At 48.2% G+C, this 15,957-nt stretch overlaps 1 protein-coding gene across 1 annotated transcript in view; it reads right to left on the bottom strand.

The window, feature by feature from the left end:
* The window catches only part of CCDC39 (coiled-coil domain containing 39), a 294,107-nt gene that overhangs the window by 245,398 nt on the left and 32,752 nt on the right, over positions 1 to 15,957 (bottom strand). Inside the window, exons 5-6 of the mRNA XM_029616381.1 lie at positions 886 to 978; positions 644 to 772 (exon numbers count right to left, since the gene is read on the bottom strand). Of these exons, the coding sequence (XP_029472241.1) occupies positions 644 to 772; positions 886 to 978 (222 nt within the window). The remainder of the gene's footprint in view (positions 1 to 643; positions 773 to 885; positions 979 to 15,957) is intronic.

Raw genomic sequence — 15,957 nt, 5'->3', positions numbered from 1 at the left:
CATTTAGAATCTTTTATTTTAGATAAAGGTGGTTGAGCAAGTAGTCCACCCTCCTGAATTAGGGGAATATACTGGTCAGAAATAGAAGCTCACTCCTAATTACTCATAATATTATTATGAAAATTTTCCTTTAGAAATATATATTGAGGCTCCCCTTTAAGAGGGCTGTATATTGTGACTCACATGGTATTTTGAAGGTATTAATTATGTTTGTGGAATATATATTATTTCGTTGTGAAGCAATATTCTTATTTCTTTTTTGTAAAAATGATGAAGAAATTTCAATAAAATATAAATGAAAAAAAAAAAAAAAAAAAAAAATCAGGAACATTCCTGGGCTAAAAGGTGCCCTTGGCAATCAAAGGGCTAATGCTGCAGGCCAGCTGGGGGGCAAAGATTGTTCCTCTTCAATAATGTATCCATATAGGGCAGGAAATAACTTCCAACCACTGTAATGACAACAGTGGTATAGCGCGCTGGTGCCCTTCCCTCCCCTTTCCTGGTGGGGGCCCACCTTCCAAAGGCCCCGAACAAAACAATCCAACCCAACTAAATTCAGCTTTCAAGGAAAATATAGTTACCCTACAACCTGAAACAAATAAGAACACGGGTACTTAAAATTCATAAAAAGAAAACGTTTCACCAGGGCACAGTGATCGATGTCTTGGTCCCTCCGCTGCATCTGTTCAATCATGTTTTCCCATTGGCCAAGCACCTCCTGCCTTTCCCGGTGAACCCTCCGAAATTCTTCTGCTGTCTTATCTAACTCTATCTGCCAAAAAAAAAAAAGGAGGTGTTGGTTCCATTTTCCTTTTAAACATGAATGCTTCCACGGCTGAGTTCAGACACTGCTACCAAATAAATCTTGTTCGGTAAGAAGTGCACCTGGGCTGTGAGGGTTTCTGTGAACTCATTGTCAAGTTGTTTTCGCTTCTGGATGGCTTCCACAGTTATCTTCTCTATTTGTAGTGAAAGTTCCTATAAAAAATAGTAAGAGAATATTCTAAAGATTTATGAAACTAAACAGCTTTACAGGACTTAACTACTAGCATGTTCAAATAACTTTCTTCTTTACTTAGGAGGTCTGAAGAATTAAAAAACATTCTATTTATTCATGTATGGTTCCACAGAAAACTGTCAATTCAATTTAAATTAAGGATCCCATACAGCTACGACTGAAAGAAATAAAGACTTGACCCAACAAATGGGAATACCATTTGATTTACCAGTTTTTGCTATGTAATTACTTTCAGTTATTTTAACTATGAGGCAGATTTTCAAAGGGTTACACGCGTAAGATATGCGCATAACCCCTGAAAAGCTGCCCCTTCCACCCCCTGCGCGCCCCGAGCCTATCTTGCATAGGCTCGGCGGCGCACGCAAGCCCCGGGACCCGTGTAAGTCCCGGGGCTTTCCTGGGGGGCGTGTCGCGGCCAGCGCATCATCGGGGGGCATTCCGGGGCGGAGCAGCGGGCGTGGTTCCGCCCAGGGGCGTTCCGGGGGTGTGGACGTGGCCTCCAGACCAGCCCCCGGACTGGAACACGGCGTGCTGGCGCACGCAAGATAAACCTGCCTCGGGCAGGCATAACTTTTGAAATAAAGGTAGGGGGGGGGAATTAGTTAGGGCCGGGGGGGGCGCCGCTGGAAAGAAAGTTCCCTCCGAGGCCGCTCCGATTTCGGAGCGGCCTCAGAGGGAACGAAGGCAGGCTGCGCGGCTCGGCACGCGCAGGCTGTCGATTTTGCCCAGCCTTGCGCGTGCTGACCCCGGATTTTAAAAGATACGCGCGGCTACGGACATATCTTTTAAAATCCTGCATATTTTTGTTTGTGCCGGTTGCGCGAACAAAAGTACATGCGCGCATACTTTTTTAAAATCTGCCCCTATATGTATCAGTAAATTCTTAACAGTTGACATTAAGAGTCTCCATTCAGAGCTCTCTAAGGCCAGATGGTACTGAAGAGTTTTCCCCATCTTCAGCCTATGGGAAAAATTCTTTGTACATCTGTCTCAGATGAGAACAGGGTTGAGTAGGTGTAGGATAATGGGGTAATAGCCGAACTCTTCCTCTGTTCTGATTTATTTGGCATTATCCCAGATATCTTGTGTATGAGGCTTTGCACGTCACACAGCCCCACATAAAAGATAGGGAAGAGGCGTGCTTCTGCCATAACATTGCTGCACTGTATCTTATTCCACTGCAAAAAAACAGCCACACGTTTGAATTTTAATACGTTTCAAGTCTGATTTAGAAAAGCCTTTCCCCATAGGCACACACTGGGCCAAACCCTTTCATAAATCGGATACAGCATTGTTTTAGAAAATTAAAAAATGTTGTAGTTCATTTTAATTTAGCTAATAGAGATGGAACATTTCTTGTCTATCTTCTTCCTTTCTGAATCTTCAAAAAAAATTACTCCTTAAACCTTTTTTTCCCTGGTGTACTTTTAGGAAAACTGGCCTTCTAAAATCACTGGACCCAACAGACAAAAATATCCGGTTATCTAAATTATCCAGATATAACTTATCTGGATATCTTACAAGGGATATTCAGCAGCACAACTATGCTGCTGAATATAACCGGATAATTTATATCCAGATAACTTTAGACCTGCTATTGAGCAGTTCTACCTTATTCGGTTAACTTAACTGGTTAAAACTGACTACAGGCACTTATCCAATTAAGATAACTGGATAAATTGTCCCACCTCAATCTGCCCATTGCCTGCTCCCAACATATCCAGTTATCTACTTAGCCAGATAAATACTTATCTGGTGGAGGGGGTGCTCTTTGGCAATCTACTAAGATGGCCGCATAGGAAATGAGCTCAGGAACCTCGACCATCTAATTCGCTGATTTCCCCTTAAAAAATTTAATATTTACAGAGTGATGTGGCTGCTTCTCCATTCTAACACCAGATGGCTGCCAAGCGCAAAAACCGCCAACCTCAAGCATTTTTCCTTCTCCCAACACTCTGCTGACCTCTCGGGGCCTGATAGCGGGCTGCCCAAAGCTTCTCCTGCAAACTCAGAGATGGATGACTCATCGGCAGCAAAACTGCCAGCTCTGGATCTTACTGATCTCCCAACAAGAGAAGAATTACAGGGCTGGTTCCTGGAACTCAGGTCAGAGATTAAGCAGCAGAAAAGAGAACTGCTGGAATCTATTTCCAAATTAAGGGAGTACTTGTTGGTGCTGGGTAACCGCATCGATGAACTAGAAACGCATCCAGACGGTGAGGAGGGAGTGCTACAAAAGCTTTCTGAGCAGCAGAAATCTGCTTTTAATGACATCGAGGCGCTAACAGAAAAATTAGAGGATACTGAGAATAGGTCTAGACGCTGCAATTTGAGGATCAGGGGAATCCCCGAATCTGATAAATATAAAGATGCAGCGCTAGTAGCAAAAAATATCTGCACCTATATCCTTTCTCTCCAGACCAATTCAAAAAGCTTGGATGGCAGCCATCTTAACCTGGGTCAAGATTAGTTTTCTTGAGCCGTTTCTTGGAGGTCTTTTATATAGCAGACCTTACACAATTTAAGGGAAAATTGCACTGATTGATTACAGTTTGTATTTCATCTGATGGGCCGGGAGGGCCCAGTTTACTCGCTGTATTGGTTAGTTATTAATGTCCCTTGGGAGTCGCTGGAACTACCAAGAGGATGAGGTAGTTCAAATGCAGATTTTCTTTTGGGATGGGCATTTATGTTCCTTTAATTTTCTTTCTAGAAGGTTAAAGAGGATTGTTCACACTCATTTAACAGTGTATGTAGACGTGACACATAAATTTCTAATGCTCACAGTTTTGGTAGAGCAATGAAGGCCAAAATATTTTCCCTGAATGTTAAGGGTATTAATACTTTTAGGAAATGCCAGCTTTTATTTACAGAAATCGGACAGCAAAATATTGCCATTGCGTTTCTTCAAGAAACTCATTTGCGAAAAAGATATGAACGCCTGTTCTTTCATAAGGATTTCCCTCACCAATTCTTTGCAGCAGGCTCAGTGGGCAATAAATATGCGGGTGTTGCCATTTTAATCTCAAATCTTTTCACACAGGAGGTTCTCTCTCAAATTTCTGATCTGGATGGCTGCTACCTTTTGTTAAACATTAGTGGGTAGTGAAATTATCACTCTAGTTAATGTTTATTTTCCTAACAGCGACCAAGAATCATTCCTTCAGAAGCTAGATGTTACGATCCTGCTCGCGAAACCCATCCCACAAGCAGGCCTTCACTTACGGCCAGGCAGGCCCGATGCTGCCGTGCCCTTTCCTGCGGGCCGTGCCGCTCCCAGACCGGGCTGCAGTGTCCTTCTTCTGCCGTGGCTTGGTGCCACCGCCAGGACTTCACTTCTTCGTGGCCTGCGGGCCGCTGACGTTTATCTTCGGTGTGGCCCTGAAGCCACCGCTGCCGACTTCTTCTTCACGGCAGGAGGCCGCCTGGCTCCTTCTTCCTGAGCGACAAGAGAAGCCGCTGCGAAGTCATCCTGCGGCCTGGAGGCCGCTTCAGACATCTGCTGTTATTCTTCGCGGCCTAGTGCCGCTGCCGGGGCCTGCTTCTGTGTTCTTTGCGGCAGAAATGCTGCTGTCCATGGTCCTGCTCCTCCCTGGGCCCTTCTCTAGGCACCGACGCACGCCTCTTCAATCAATTTAAAGGGCCAGCAGCAGGAAAAGCCCGTGGCCCCACTGGAAGTACTCTTCACTCCATTTCCTGTTTCAGCCCTATTTAAGGGCTCAGTTCCTGTTCCTCAGGGCCTTCGGATCCAGAATCCACAGTTGTCTGTGTTCCTCTTCGGGTCAAGGTCCTCCGTGGTCTTCACTTGTCTAGATGGCTCTTATTTTCTTGTTCCTGGTCTCCTTGTCCTGATGTTCCTGGTCTCGTCCTTCATCGGAGCTTCTTTGTCGTCTGTTCCATGTCCTGATGTTCCATGGTTCGTTCCTGAGTCCTGATGTTCCATGTTCCTGATGTCTTGGTCCTGATGCCTTCGTCTTCACCTCTGCAACCAGTTCCCAGTTTCCTGAGTCCACCTTTCCTGGTGTGCCACCGTTGTGGTCCATGACCAGCCCATGAGGGGCTGTGTAGGGTGCTTCCTGGTACAAGGCCTTCTTCTTGTCTGCAGCGCAAGTCTCCGGAAGACCCTCGTTTTTAATGTTCAGAGTTCCAAGTTCTGAGTCATGAATCCTGAGTCTTGAATCCTGTCCCGGTCTTCGGAGTTCCTTGCCTGCTTCCGTCCATGCCCATGACTCTGCCAGAACCTGCTCCGCTCCAGCGTGGTCCGCGACCAGCCACAGGTGGCTGTACAGGGAGCGCCCCGGTGCAGGCCTCTACTAAATCTTCAACATGTTCCAGTCTCAAGTTCAACTATTTCGCCTGTAATCTGCTTCGTGCTCAGCATGGTCCGCAACCTGCCATGGGCGGCTGTGTAGGGCTCGCTGCGATGCTATTCTCACCCAGTACATTCGCCTGAGTCCTGAAACCCTGCCTGAGACCTTCTGAGTAACCTGAATCCTTGTCCAAGTCTTCTGAGTAACCTGAATCCTTGATTGAGTCCTTTCAAATCCTCTTCTGAGTCCTTCCAAGTTCCAAGTCCTCGTCTGAGTCCTTCCACATTCCAAGTCTTCGTCTTGTTCCTGCCCTCAGCCTTCGTCTGGCCTCATGCACGCGTTGTTCCCAAGCGGCAGGTCCGAAAGGGCTTCTGAGTGGCTGGAGGACTACTCCTTAGACCAGAATTGCATACCCTGATGCTTACCCGCAGCACCAGCATGCGGGGTTTCACCGATTGCAACGCTGACCTATTAAAATTGACCAGGGCCGAGGACTCACCTAAAGAAAAGACTGTAGTCCTTGAAAACATTCTACCCAAGAAAAGGCAGAGGGATCCTTGCCAAAACCAGGGGGCACCTATCCTGAGCCCACTGAACTACTTTCTCCTGCTGACTAACTAATTAGGAGAGCTCTATAGTCAGGTGACCCTTCTGACAGCTCTTTTCCCAATCCCGCATCAGGCTGGGAAGAACCGAGCTTAGTAAAATCAGGCGAAGGCAATTCCCCCTGAGCCTCCAAGCAATGCTAACACAAGCAGCACAGAGGGTAAGGCACTTAGGTTTCTTTGCTATAGGCGCCATCAGTCTATCAGTACACTGTAATAAGCATCCGAGGCATGTGCATCCAGCTGTAATTGTACTGCAAAAAACCAGGCATCCAAAATTTCAGACCTCAACACCGTGCCTTGATGGGCACCCAAAAACTGGGCTCCCACAAGGCCACACAGACTTGAGCACAGATAAGCATATGTGAATGAGTGCACAGACACCCCTAACTGACTAGACGTCCAACCAGGCGCCCAACAAGCGTCCAACTAGGTGCACAAATTGTTTGCACACCTGAACGAACTCGCACAAACCAATGGAACTGAAAAGGGCAGCCTAATGCGCAGGAAAAAGTGCACAGAATGCCGCCGCAGCCTACCACACAGCAAACAAAAAAAGCATTAGAAAAGGGCCTAGCCAAAGAGCTGCTCAGCCCATCAGGCTGCTCACGTCCACCAAACTTCCCGGAGGCGGGAACGAACGTCGGATCAGTGCACCGAGCACAGAGACTGAAGGCGAGAGTAATCCCTTTAAAAAAACTCACCTCCCTCTCTGATTATATTTTTTTTTTTTACTCTTTTCCTGAGCTCAGCCCATCCCACTGCAGGGGGAGAGGGCATATACCTTCACCGCTGCACTCAGCTTCCTGCACCTGCTGCCTTTCAGCTTTTTTTTTTTTTTATTAGCTAAGTCCACGCCGGCTGAAAACCAACTACCAGACCAAGGCATTCATCTGAGGGAGGGATCCAAAGATATCACCTCAGGAATTCTCAACTGAGGGAGGGACCATATGGTATCACCACAGAAGAGTGGGGCAAATTAAATTTCCTTCTTGTTTTCTCCTTCTAAAAGCAATCCCCAGTAGGGAGATGCATGTTCACCATCTGCTGCAGGCTGATGTCACTGCAGGGGTATATATATACCATGATGTCAGCTTTGCTCCATCTCCATCTGCTGGTAGTGGTTTTGGATTCACCTTTCTGAACACTAAGAAGTGGTATACTAAAGCATCCAGAGTTAAAAATGTGCACAACACAAAAATACATGCACAAACCTGAGTTAAAATGTTTGCTCAGCACAGACTGATCATATTTTTAACTCAAGTGGCAGGGGGAGTCTCTTGGACAGAATTTATATGCACAAAATATGATTTAGGCTTGTTTTGTGTGTATACATGAAAATTGGTTCTTACCTGATAATTTTCGTTCCTATAGTACTCAGGATCAGTCCAGAAAAGTGGGTTGTGTATCCCTACCAGCAGATGGAGTCAGAGAGCAAAACTTTGGGCACTGCCATATATACTCTAGTGCCACCTGCAGTCCCTCAGTATTGACCTGTACCCAAGCCCATCGGTACCAAATTATCATAAAGAACGGACGAGGGGAACCTTAACCAAATGGAACAGACCCTCATCCGTAGAACATAGTTAACCAAACCAACTACGAAAAAACTGCTTCATAAACCATGGCTGAAAAATGACGGAGCCCCGTGCAATAAGCAACAGAGAGAGAGAAAAAAATTCAGTAATGCTGTCCTTTGGTAGCTGAAGAAAGGGTCGGGCATCTGGACTGATCCTGAGTACTACAAGAACAAAAACTAGCAGGTAAGAACCAATTTTTATTTCCTTGTACGTACCAGGTGTTATGTCCGTCGCTATCAGACATCTCTGCTCTGCCCACCTTACCTCGTTGGCGACTCCCCCCGGGGTTGATGGAAGGCTAGCTGCTGTAGCGTCTCCAGGCCATCCTCCTCCAGCGTTCCCGGACCGACTCGATGCTGCAAGCCGCCATGTTGACCAGATGCCTAAGGGCACGCGCGCGCAGCCCGACTGTTGTACCGGCGTTGACGCAAACCTCAGGGGCGTCCCCCTGAGATGACGTCATCAGTTCCAGATATTTAAGGTCTCAGTTTTCGCTAACAAAACGAGTTAGCAAGGGTTCGCTTCTTCCAGGTCGCTGTGGATGGGATTCGCTCTCCGCAAACCTAGCTACTCTGCCTCCTTGGACTTCACTAGAGGTACCCGCTCCTCGGGGGCCTCGCTCTCTCTTTTTCTTTTCAGGTCGCAGTCCGGAACTGGTACTCGCTCCTCAAGGGCCCATGTCTCGGACCAGCTCCTGAATACCACTTCTGCTAAGAAGTCATCGCTGCTTACAACATTAGTGAGTTTCCATCTATCTCTCAGAGCTTTCCCTGGGACCAGGTACTCGCTCCTCGAGGGCCTGCTGCATTCCAACTCCTGGGCTGCCTCAAGAGACTATGGTGAGAGTGTTATCACCAAGGACTTGTTCCAGAACTCTGCATATCCTATCTACTCACTTTCTTAGTTTCTCTACAGCTCAGCCACCTTGGGATCGCTGTTCCAGTACCCGAGGGACTGCAGCCCAGCTGGGCACTTTCAGCTCACTACTGCCACCTTTGGTGGTTTACTATATTGTCTAATAAAAGAACTAGATTGTGTCGGTCTCCTACACTAAGCCTGACCAGTGGTCCCTCTCGGGAGCTCCCCCAAGGGCGTGGTCACCTGCCACTGGTCCAAGGATCCATCCACAACTATTCTAAATAATAACAGATTGCTATCTCTCAGCTTTAACACAGAGCTTTAATAACAGATTGCTAATTCCCAGCTTTAACAACAGAGCTTTAATAACACCAGGATCAGTCCAGAAAAGTGGGATGTACCCAAGCCCCCCTACACTGGGCAGGAACCCGAAAGACCCGCAAGCAGAACACTCTCACCGAAGGAAGACTCCTCCGGAGCATGCAAGTCCAGACGATAATGCTTAGTGAAAGTGTGAAAGGAAGACCACACCGCTGCCCTGCAGATTTCCTGAGGCGACAGTAACTGACATTCTGCCATGGAATGAGCGCGGAGACCCAATGGAACTTGGCGCCCTCGGGCTATGTATGACGAACAAATGGCCTCTTTAATCCAACGAGAGATGGAAGCCTTAGACGCCTTGTCCCCCTTCTTTGGGCCACCAAAAAGAATAAACAAATGATCGGACCTCCGAAAGTCATTAGTAACCTCCAGGTAACGTAGCAAAGTGCGCCGCACGTCCAACAGATGTAGATCTCGGCCTTGGGAGGTTTCACGAGACCACTGAGGGAAGCCCGGAAGCTCCACCATTTGATTGACGTGAAACGCTGAAACCACTTTCAGCACGAAGGATGGAACCGTGCGCAAGGACACCCTATCCTCGGAAATGCGAAGAAATGGGTCCCGACAAGACAAAGCATGTAACTCAGAAATACAACGAGCCGAGCAAATGGCCACCAAAAAAAAAGTCTTTAAAGTTAAATCCTTCAACAACGCCCTGCAGAGAGGTTCGAAGGGGGGTCCATAGAGCACCCGAAGAACTAGGTTCAAACTCCAATCAGGACATACCGAATGGATGGGAGGCCGTAAGTGTTTAATCCCCTGGAGAAACCTAGCAATGTCTGGATGAACAGCCAGCGAACCGCCCGCAAACCTGCCAAGCAAGGCACCAAGAGCCGCCACTTGAACCCGAAGGGAGTTGAACGCTAACCCCTTCGTGAGGCCCTGCTGCAGAAAATCCAGGACCTGAGGGACATTCACTGCTAATGGGGCTAAGGAGCGTTGCTGACACCATGCCTTAAACAGTTTCCACACTCGCATATAGCCCATAGAAGTGGCTGGGCGTCTCGCCTGCAGGAGTGTAGAAATGACCGGTTCGGAATAGCCCTTCAAGCGTAAACGTCGCCTCTCAAAAGCCAAGCAGTGAGAAAGAAGAGATCCTCCCGATCTGAGAATATCGGACCCTGCCGAAGTAGTCGCGGTAGATATGCGAGCTGTAATGGTCCCTCGAGAGCCAAGCAAACCAGATCCATGAACCACGGACGACGCAGCCACTCTGGAGCTACTAGCACCACCCTGCCTGGATGGAGCTCTATGCACCAGAGAAGCCTTCCGATGAGGGGCCAGGGAGGAAAGGCATACAGTAGAATTCCCGTGGGCCAGGGGCACACTAGAGCGACGAGCCCCACGGAGCCCTGCCCTCGTAGATGGCTGAAGAAGCGTTCCGTCTTTGCGTTCACTCGCATTGCCATCAAATCCAACTGCGGAACGCCTCACCTGGCGCAAATGAGGTTCCAGGCATCGGAGGACAGTTCCCACTCTCCCGGATCGAGCTGCTGCCTGCTGAGAAAATCCGCCTGTACGTTCTCCACCCCTGCGACATGGCAATCCCTTCTAGATGCCTTTCCGCCCAGGTGAATAGAAGGCGCGCCTCGAGTGCTACACCTGACTTCTTGTCCCGCCTTTTCAGTTGATGTAAGTCACCGTCATCGCATTATTGGAGAACACGCTCACCATTCTGCCCCGAATCCAGGGCAGGAACGTCTGTAGAGCGAGCCAAACCGCCCACATCTCGAGTCGATTGATGGACCAGGAGGCCTCCGTTGGAGACCAGAGGCCTTGGGCGGACCTGTCTGCATACACTGCTCCCCAACCGGATAAGCTGGCATCAGTGGAGATTATCAGCCAGTTCGGTGTTTCCAAGTCCATCCCCCACTCCAGACTGACATGCGATAGCCACCACGACAGGCTGAGCCTGGACTTCGGAAGCAATGGCATCAGCAGGTGAAATTGCTTGGACACCGGACTCCATCAGGATAACAGCGCTCGATGTAATGGACGGAGGTGAGCGAAAGCCCACAGCACTAAATCCAAGGTGGAAGCCATGGACCCCAATACCTGAAGGTGATGCCACACTGTGGGGTTCTGCCTGCAAATGAGAGAATGGATCTGGTCCTGTAACTTTGTCACCCGGTCCGGTGCCAGAAACACCTTTCCGCGTAACTTGTCGAACCGCGCTCCCAAATAAATCAACTCCTGCGTGGGTTCCAAGTGACTCTTCTGCACATTTATGACCCATCCGAGCGACTGTAAGGTCATCATCACCATGCGCACCGATCTCTCACAGTTCTCCTGGGACTTTGCACGAATTAGCCAGTCGTCCAGGTAAGGATGGACCAAAATCCCCTCCTTGCGAAGAAAGGCCGCTTCAACCACCATCTCCTTGGTGAATGTCCAAGGGGCCATTGCGAGACCAAAAGGAAGGGCTCGAAACTGGAAATGCTGTCCCAAGACCTTGAAACGCAAAAACCGCTGGTGATCCAGTCTGATGGGGATATGCAGGTATGCTTCTGTGAGGTCCAGGGAGGCTAGAAACTCCCCCTTCCGGACAGCCACCATTACCGTCCTCGGGGTTTCCATACGAAAACAAGGGATCTGAAGACAGCGGTTCACCTTCTGAAGATCGAGGATAGGATGAAACGCGCCCTCCTTCTTGGGAACCACAAAGTAAACGGAGTATCTTCCCTGCCCCTGCTGCGTATTCGGAACCAGGACAATCGCTCGCAGCTCGAGAAGCCGTGCAGAGTTATCTGGACCGCATCGCGTCTGGCTTAAGAGGCCACGCGGGATTCCACAAAGACCTCCCTCACCGGTCATGAAAATTCTAGAGCTTAGCCATTCCTGATTACCTCCAGGACCCAGTAGTCCGAGGTAATCCTTTCCCATTCCGTGTAAAAGTTGGGTAATCTGCCACCGACAGCTTCAACGACGGAATGGGGACTCGTGGCTTCATTATGCGGGTTTACTGGTTCCGGCACCCAGACTTCCCGAGTCTCTGCCAGTGCGACAACCCCTGCAAAAGGGCTGCTGACGTCCTGGAGCCTGTTTGGATGCCGAAGATGCAGAGTATCTGCCGGAACGAAAACAGCAATACTCCCGAAAGCAAGACCAAGAGGGAAAAACCTTCTTAGACGGTCTCCTATCTTCCAGTAACTTATGGCCCTTAGACTCCCCCAGCAGCTTAACCAGCTGATCAAGTTCCTCTCCGAAGAGGAGCTTGCCCTTAAAGGGGAGATTGCAAAGCTGGAGGATAAATCCGCTGCCCAATTCCGAAGCCAGAGGAGGAGACGTGCCGACACAATGGACACCATATTCCGTGCCGAGGTCCGAACGAGATCATACAGCGCATCGGCTACATATGCTATTCCCACTTCTAATCTGGCTGAACGCAGAGCCTCTCCGCCAGTGGCCCCGGAGTTGGAATTAGAATCTTGCACCCAGCAGAGGAACACCCTCTGCATGAGACTAGCACACACTGCCGCCCGCAAGCTCAAGGCCGCTACTTCAAAGATGCGCTTCAACTGGATCTCCGGGCTTACGGTCCTGCATATCCTTCAAAGCGGCCGCTCCCGCAACCGGGATTGTGGTCTTCTTTGTAACTGCGGAAACCGCCGCGTCCATCTTCGGAATTTTTAAGGACAGATTCAAGGACAGATTCTCTCCCTCACTGTCTGATTCTTCCTGGGAAACCTTCAGCCCCAGGATATCCAACACCTGAGGGATAAGCGAACGCAGCTCATGCCTCTTAAACAGACGCACCACACGGGGCTTGTCACCTTCATTAGGCTGGCTGTCGTCGTCCCCATCCAGGTTATCTGGATCCCCTTCTCCCATATCCGGGACCAGATCCAGATCCACTGGACTCATGGCTGAGACTGACGCAGCCCCTGCCCCAGGAGCCAGATCCCGGGATTCCTCCCCCTGTACGGGGACACTCTGTGGACCTTAGCTGCGGCTCCAAGCTCCGCCCCAGCTTGGCAGGCGGCTCAGACTGGTCCCCCGGTTGCCCCTGCCTCTTAAATGCTTGTATGCTTCCTTGTCAAAAAGGCTTGGTGCATCAGCAAGATAAATTCAGGGGAAACCCCCTCCGGGTCCCCCTCCCCCACCTGGGGATCACCAGGTGCGGAATCGGCAGCCCCAAGGCTGAGATCAGACCCCACCGGGGCCAAAATGGGGGGGTGCAGCTTCTTCCCCCCGAACTGTGACGAGAGGCCTCAGAACCCTCCCCGCGGGAGAGCACTATCGCTTCCGTCGAGCCCTCCATCTCTCAGGCCACTGCCCAAATCGGGAAGGCCAAAAAAACCCAGAGAAGCGCTACTGTCCCACGCACCCCCGGGAGGCTGACAGCGAAAACCGCGGGCCCAACGAAAAAGCGCGACCCCCATGCGGCCCAAACTGAGGAGGAAGGCCCGAACTGAAAAAAATTCTATCTAAACTGAAAAAATCTACACAAAAACCACTAAGACTGCAGGTGTATCCCTAACTGACTGCTGGAGTCAGAGAAATACTGAGGCACTGCAGGTGGCACTAGAGTATATATGGCAGTGCCCAAGGTTTTGCTCGCTGATTCCATCTGCTGGTAGGGATTCACAACCCACTTTTCTGGACTGATCCTAGTATGTACAGGGAAAATATGATTTATGCACCCAGAAATGCTTTCTGCACCAAAAATATATTTTTTATGCACATAAATCCTAACTACAGATCCCGGAAGCAGAACATCTTGTTCTGCCCACAGACCTACATTAGCCCTGCAAACTTTACTCCATCTCTGACCAGGATTAAAATGTCCAGTGCTTAGAAAACCTGAGTTAAGCCAGCGCACATCTCTACATTGGTGTGGTAGTGGTGGTGGAGATGGTAACAGCTAATGCCTTCATTAGCAAAGAATTTCCATGCCAGGGCACTGTTCCATGTGCACATTTTTTGTGTGCAACTATATATTCCTTGTTGCCTCAGGATTACTGTTTGCGCACAAAATATGTACACAAGTAAGTGTGCATCTTCTGAGCACGCCTTGTTACATCGAACCGTTTGTGGATGACTGCATAATGCCACAATGATTTTCTCTTTCAGTATTCTATTTGTACTTCCCCTTCCCAAAGTCCATGTGTTAGTGAGATCATTGGCTGATGAAGGAAGCAGGAAGACTGGTCGAAGATATGGCAGCTGAGATTCAATGCCAAGAAGTGCAGAGTCATGCATATGGGGTGTGGAAATCCGAAAGAAATGTATTCGATGGGGGCTAAAGGGCTGATGTGCACGGAGCAGGAGAGAGACCTTGGGGTGATAGTGTCTAACGATCTGAAGTTGGCGAAACAATGCGACAAGGTGATAGCTAAAGCCAGAAGAATGCTGGGCTGCATAGAAAGAGGAATAACAAGTAAGAAAAGGGAAGTGATTATCCCCTTGTACAGGTCCTTCGTGAGGCCTCACCTGGAGTACTGTGTTCAGTTCTGGAGACCATATCTCAGAAGGGACAGAGACAGGATGGAGGTGGTCCAGAGAAGGGCGACTAAAAAGGTGGAGGGTCTTCATCAAATGACTTATGAGGAGAGATTGAAGAATCTAAATATGTACACCCTGGAGGAAAGGAGGAACAGGGGTGATATGATACAGACTTTCAGATACTTGAAAGGTTTTAATGATCCAAAGTCAACTACAAACATTTTCCGTTGGAAAAAAATCAGCAGAACCAGGGGTCATGACTTAAAACTCCATGGAGGAAGACTCAGAACCAATATCAGGAAGTATTTCTTCACGGAGAGGGTTGTGAATGCCTGGAACGCCCTTCTGGAGGAAGTGGTGAGGACCAAATCTGTGAAGGATTTCAAAACGGCGTGGGATAAACGCTGTGGATCCATAAAGTCTTGAGGATGTAAATGAAATGGAGAGAAGAGGCATGGGGGTGGCTTGCGGGAATGACAGCTACTACTCCTTACATAGTAATTTAACAGAGGAAAAAAACAGCCTATCGCCTCTTCACCGTTCCAAGTTGTATTATGTCCCTGTTTTATTGTAACTGCTACTTTCTCTTTTAGCACCTGTTAATGTTTTTATTATATTAGTTTGTCACACCTTGTTAATTGTAAACCGGCATGATGCGATTCCCATAGCGAATGCCGGTATAGAAAAAATTCAAATAAATAAATAAATACCCTTATTCAATAAACATACACAAGGTTAATGCGACTCCAACATTGCTCTATGCTTCAACAGCAAGGGGAAATGTGGGAAAAAAGATCTGCATTCACAAATAAGCGTGGGAGTAACTTGCTTGTTGCGGCGGTTACTACCCCAAACCAAATTAGCCTGATGCTTCACTTTCATTACATATCTAAGCAGCTCTCTGTTTCAATGGCAGGGGGGAACGAAGAAAAGAGGATTTATATTCAAATAACCAACAAGGACTAAATCGCACAGGCTGGAAAAACAAATAAGCGTGGGAGTAGCTTGCTCGTTGCGGATGTTACTACCCTGAACCAATCAAGCCTGATACTTCACTTTGAATACATATACAGCGCAGCTCACTGCTTCAACAGCAGGAGGGAATGAAGAAAAGATGATTTATATTCAGACAACAACCAACAAGGACTAAATTGCACAGGCTGGGTAAACAAATAGGCATAGGAGTAGCTTGCTTATTGCGGCGGTTACTATCCCTAACCATTTAGGCTTGTTACTTCACATTGATGCAGCTCCAGCACTGCTCTCTACATCAATGGTGGGGGTGGAAGGAAATTAGAACCAAAAAGTTACCAATAAGGGCCCTGACCTCAGCGGTCAGAGTAACAGATAAGTATGAGAAAAATAAGAAAGCTTGCTGGGCAGCCATTTGGTCTTCTGCCATCATTTCTATGTTTCTAAGACTTTCCAATTTTTTTATGCATTTTAAACCTTTTTTTCGAGAAACAGCTGACACACTTCTGCAGAGCACCACAACAAATATGATGCATCATTCTAGAATAAATGAACACATCTTAGATTCTTACCTTTTTTTTTTTTTTTAAATCTCTTTAATGGCATAAAAACATACAATCAAAAATACCATAGAAAGAAAAACCCACCCAGATAACAAATATGGGGCCTCATTTTCAAAGCACTTTACCGCGTGCGATAAATTCGCGAATCGCGTTAACAGCTGTTAACGCGATTCTCTGCTATCGCGGATTTTAACTACAACTCCAACTTTGCGTTATAGACTGCGC

This window comes from Rhinatrema bivittatum, chromosome 9, assembly GCF_901001135.1.
Source record: "Rhinatrema bivittatum chromosome 9, aRhiBiv1.1, whole genome shotgun sequence".
NCBI lineage: Eukaryota > Metazoa > Chordata > Amphibia > Gymnophiona > Rhinatrematidae > Rhinatrema > Rhinatrema bivittatum.
The sequence above is the reverse complement of the archived record's forward strand: the minus strand, read 5'-3'. Positions and strand labels throughout refer to the sequence as shown.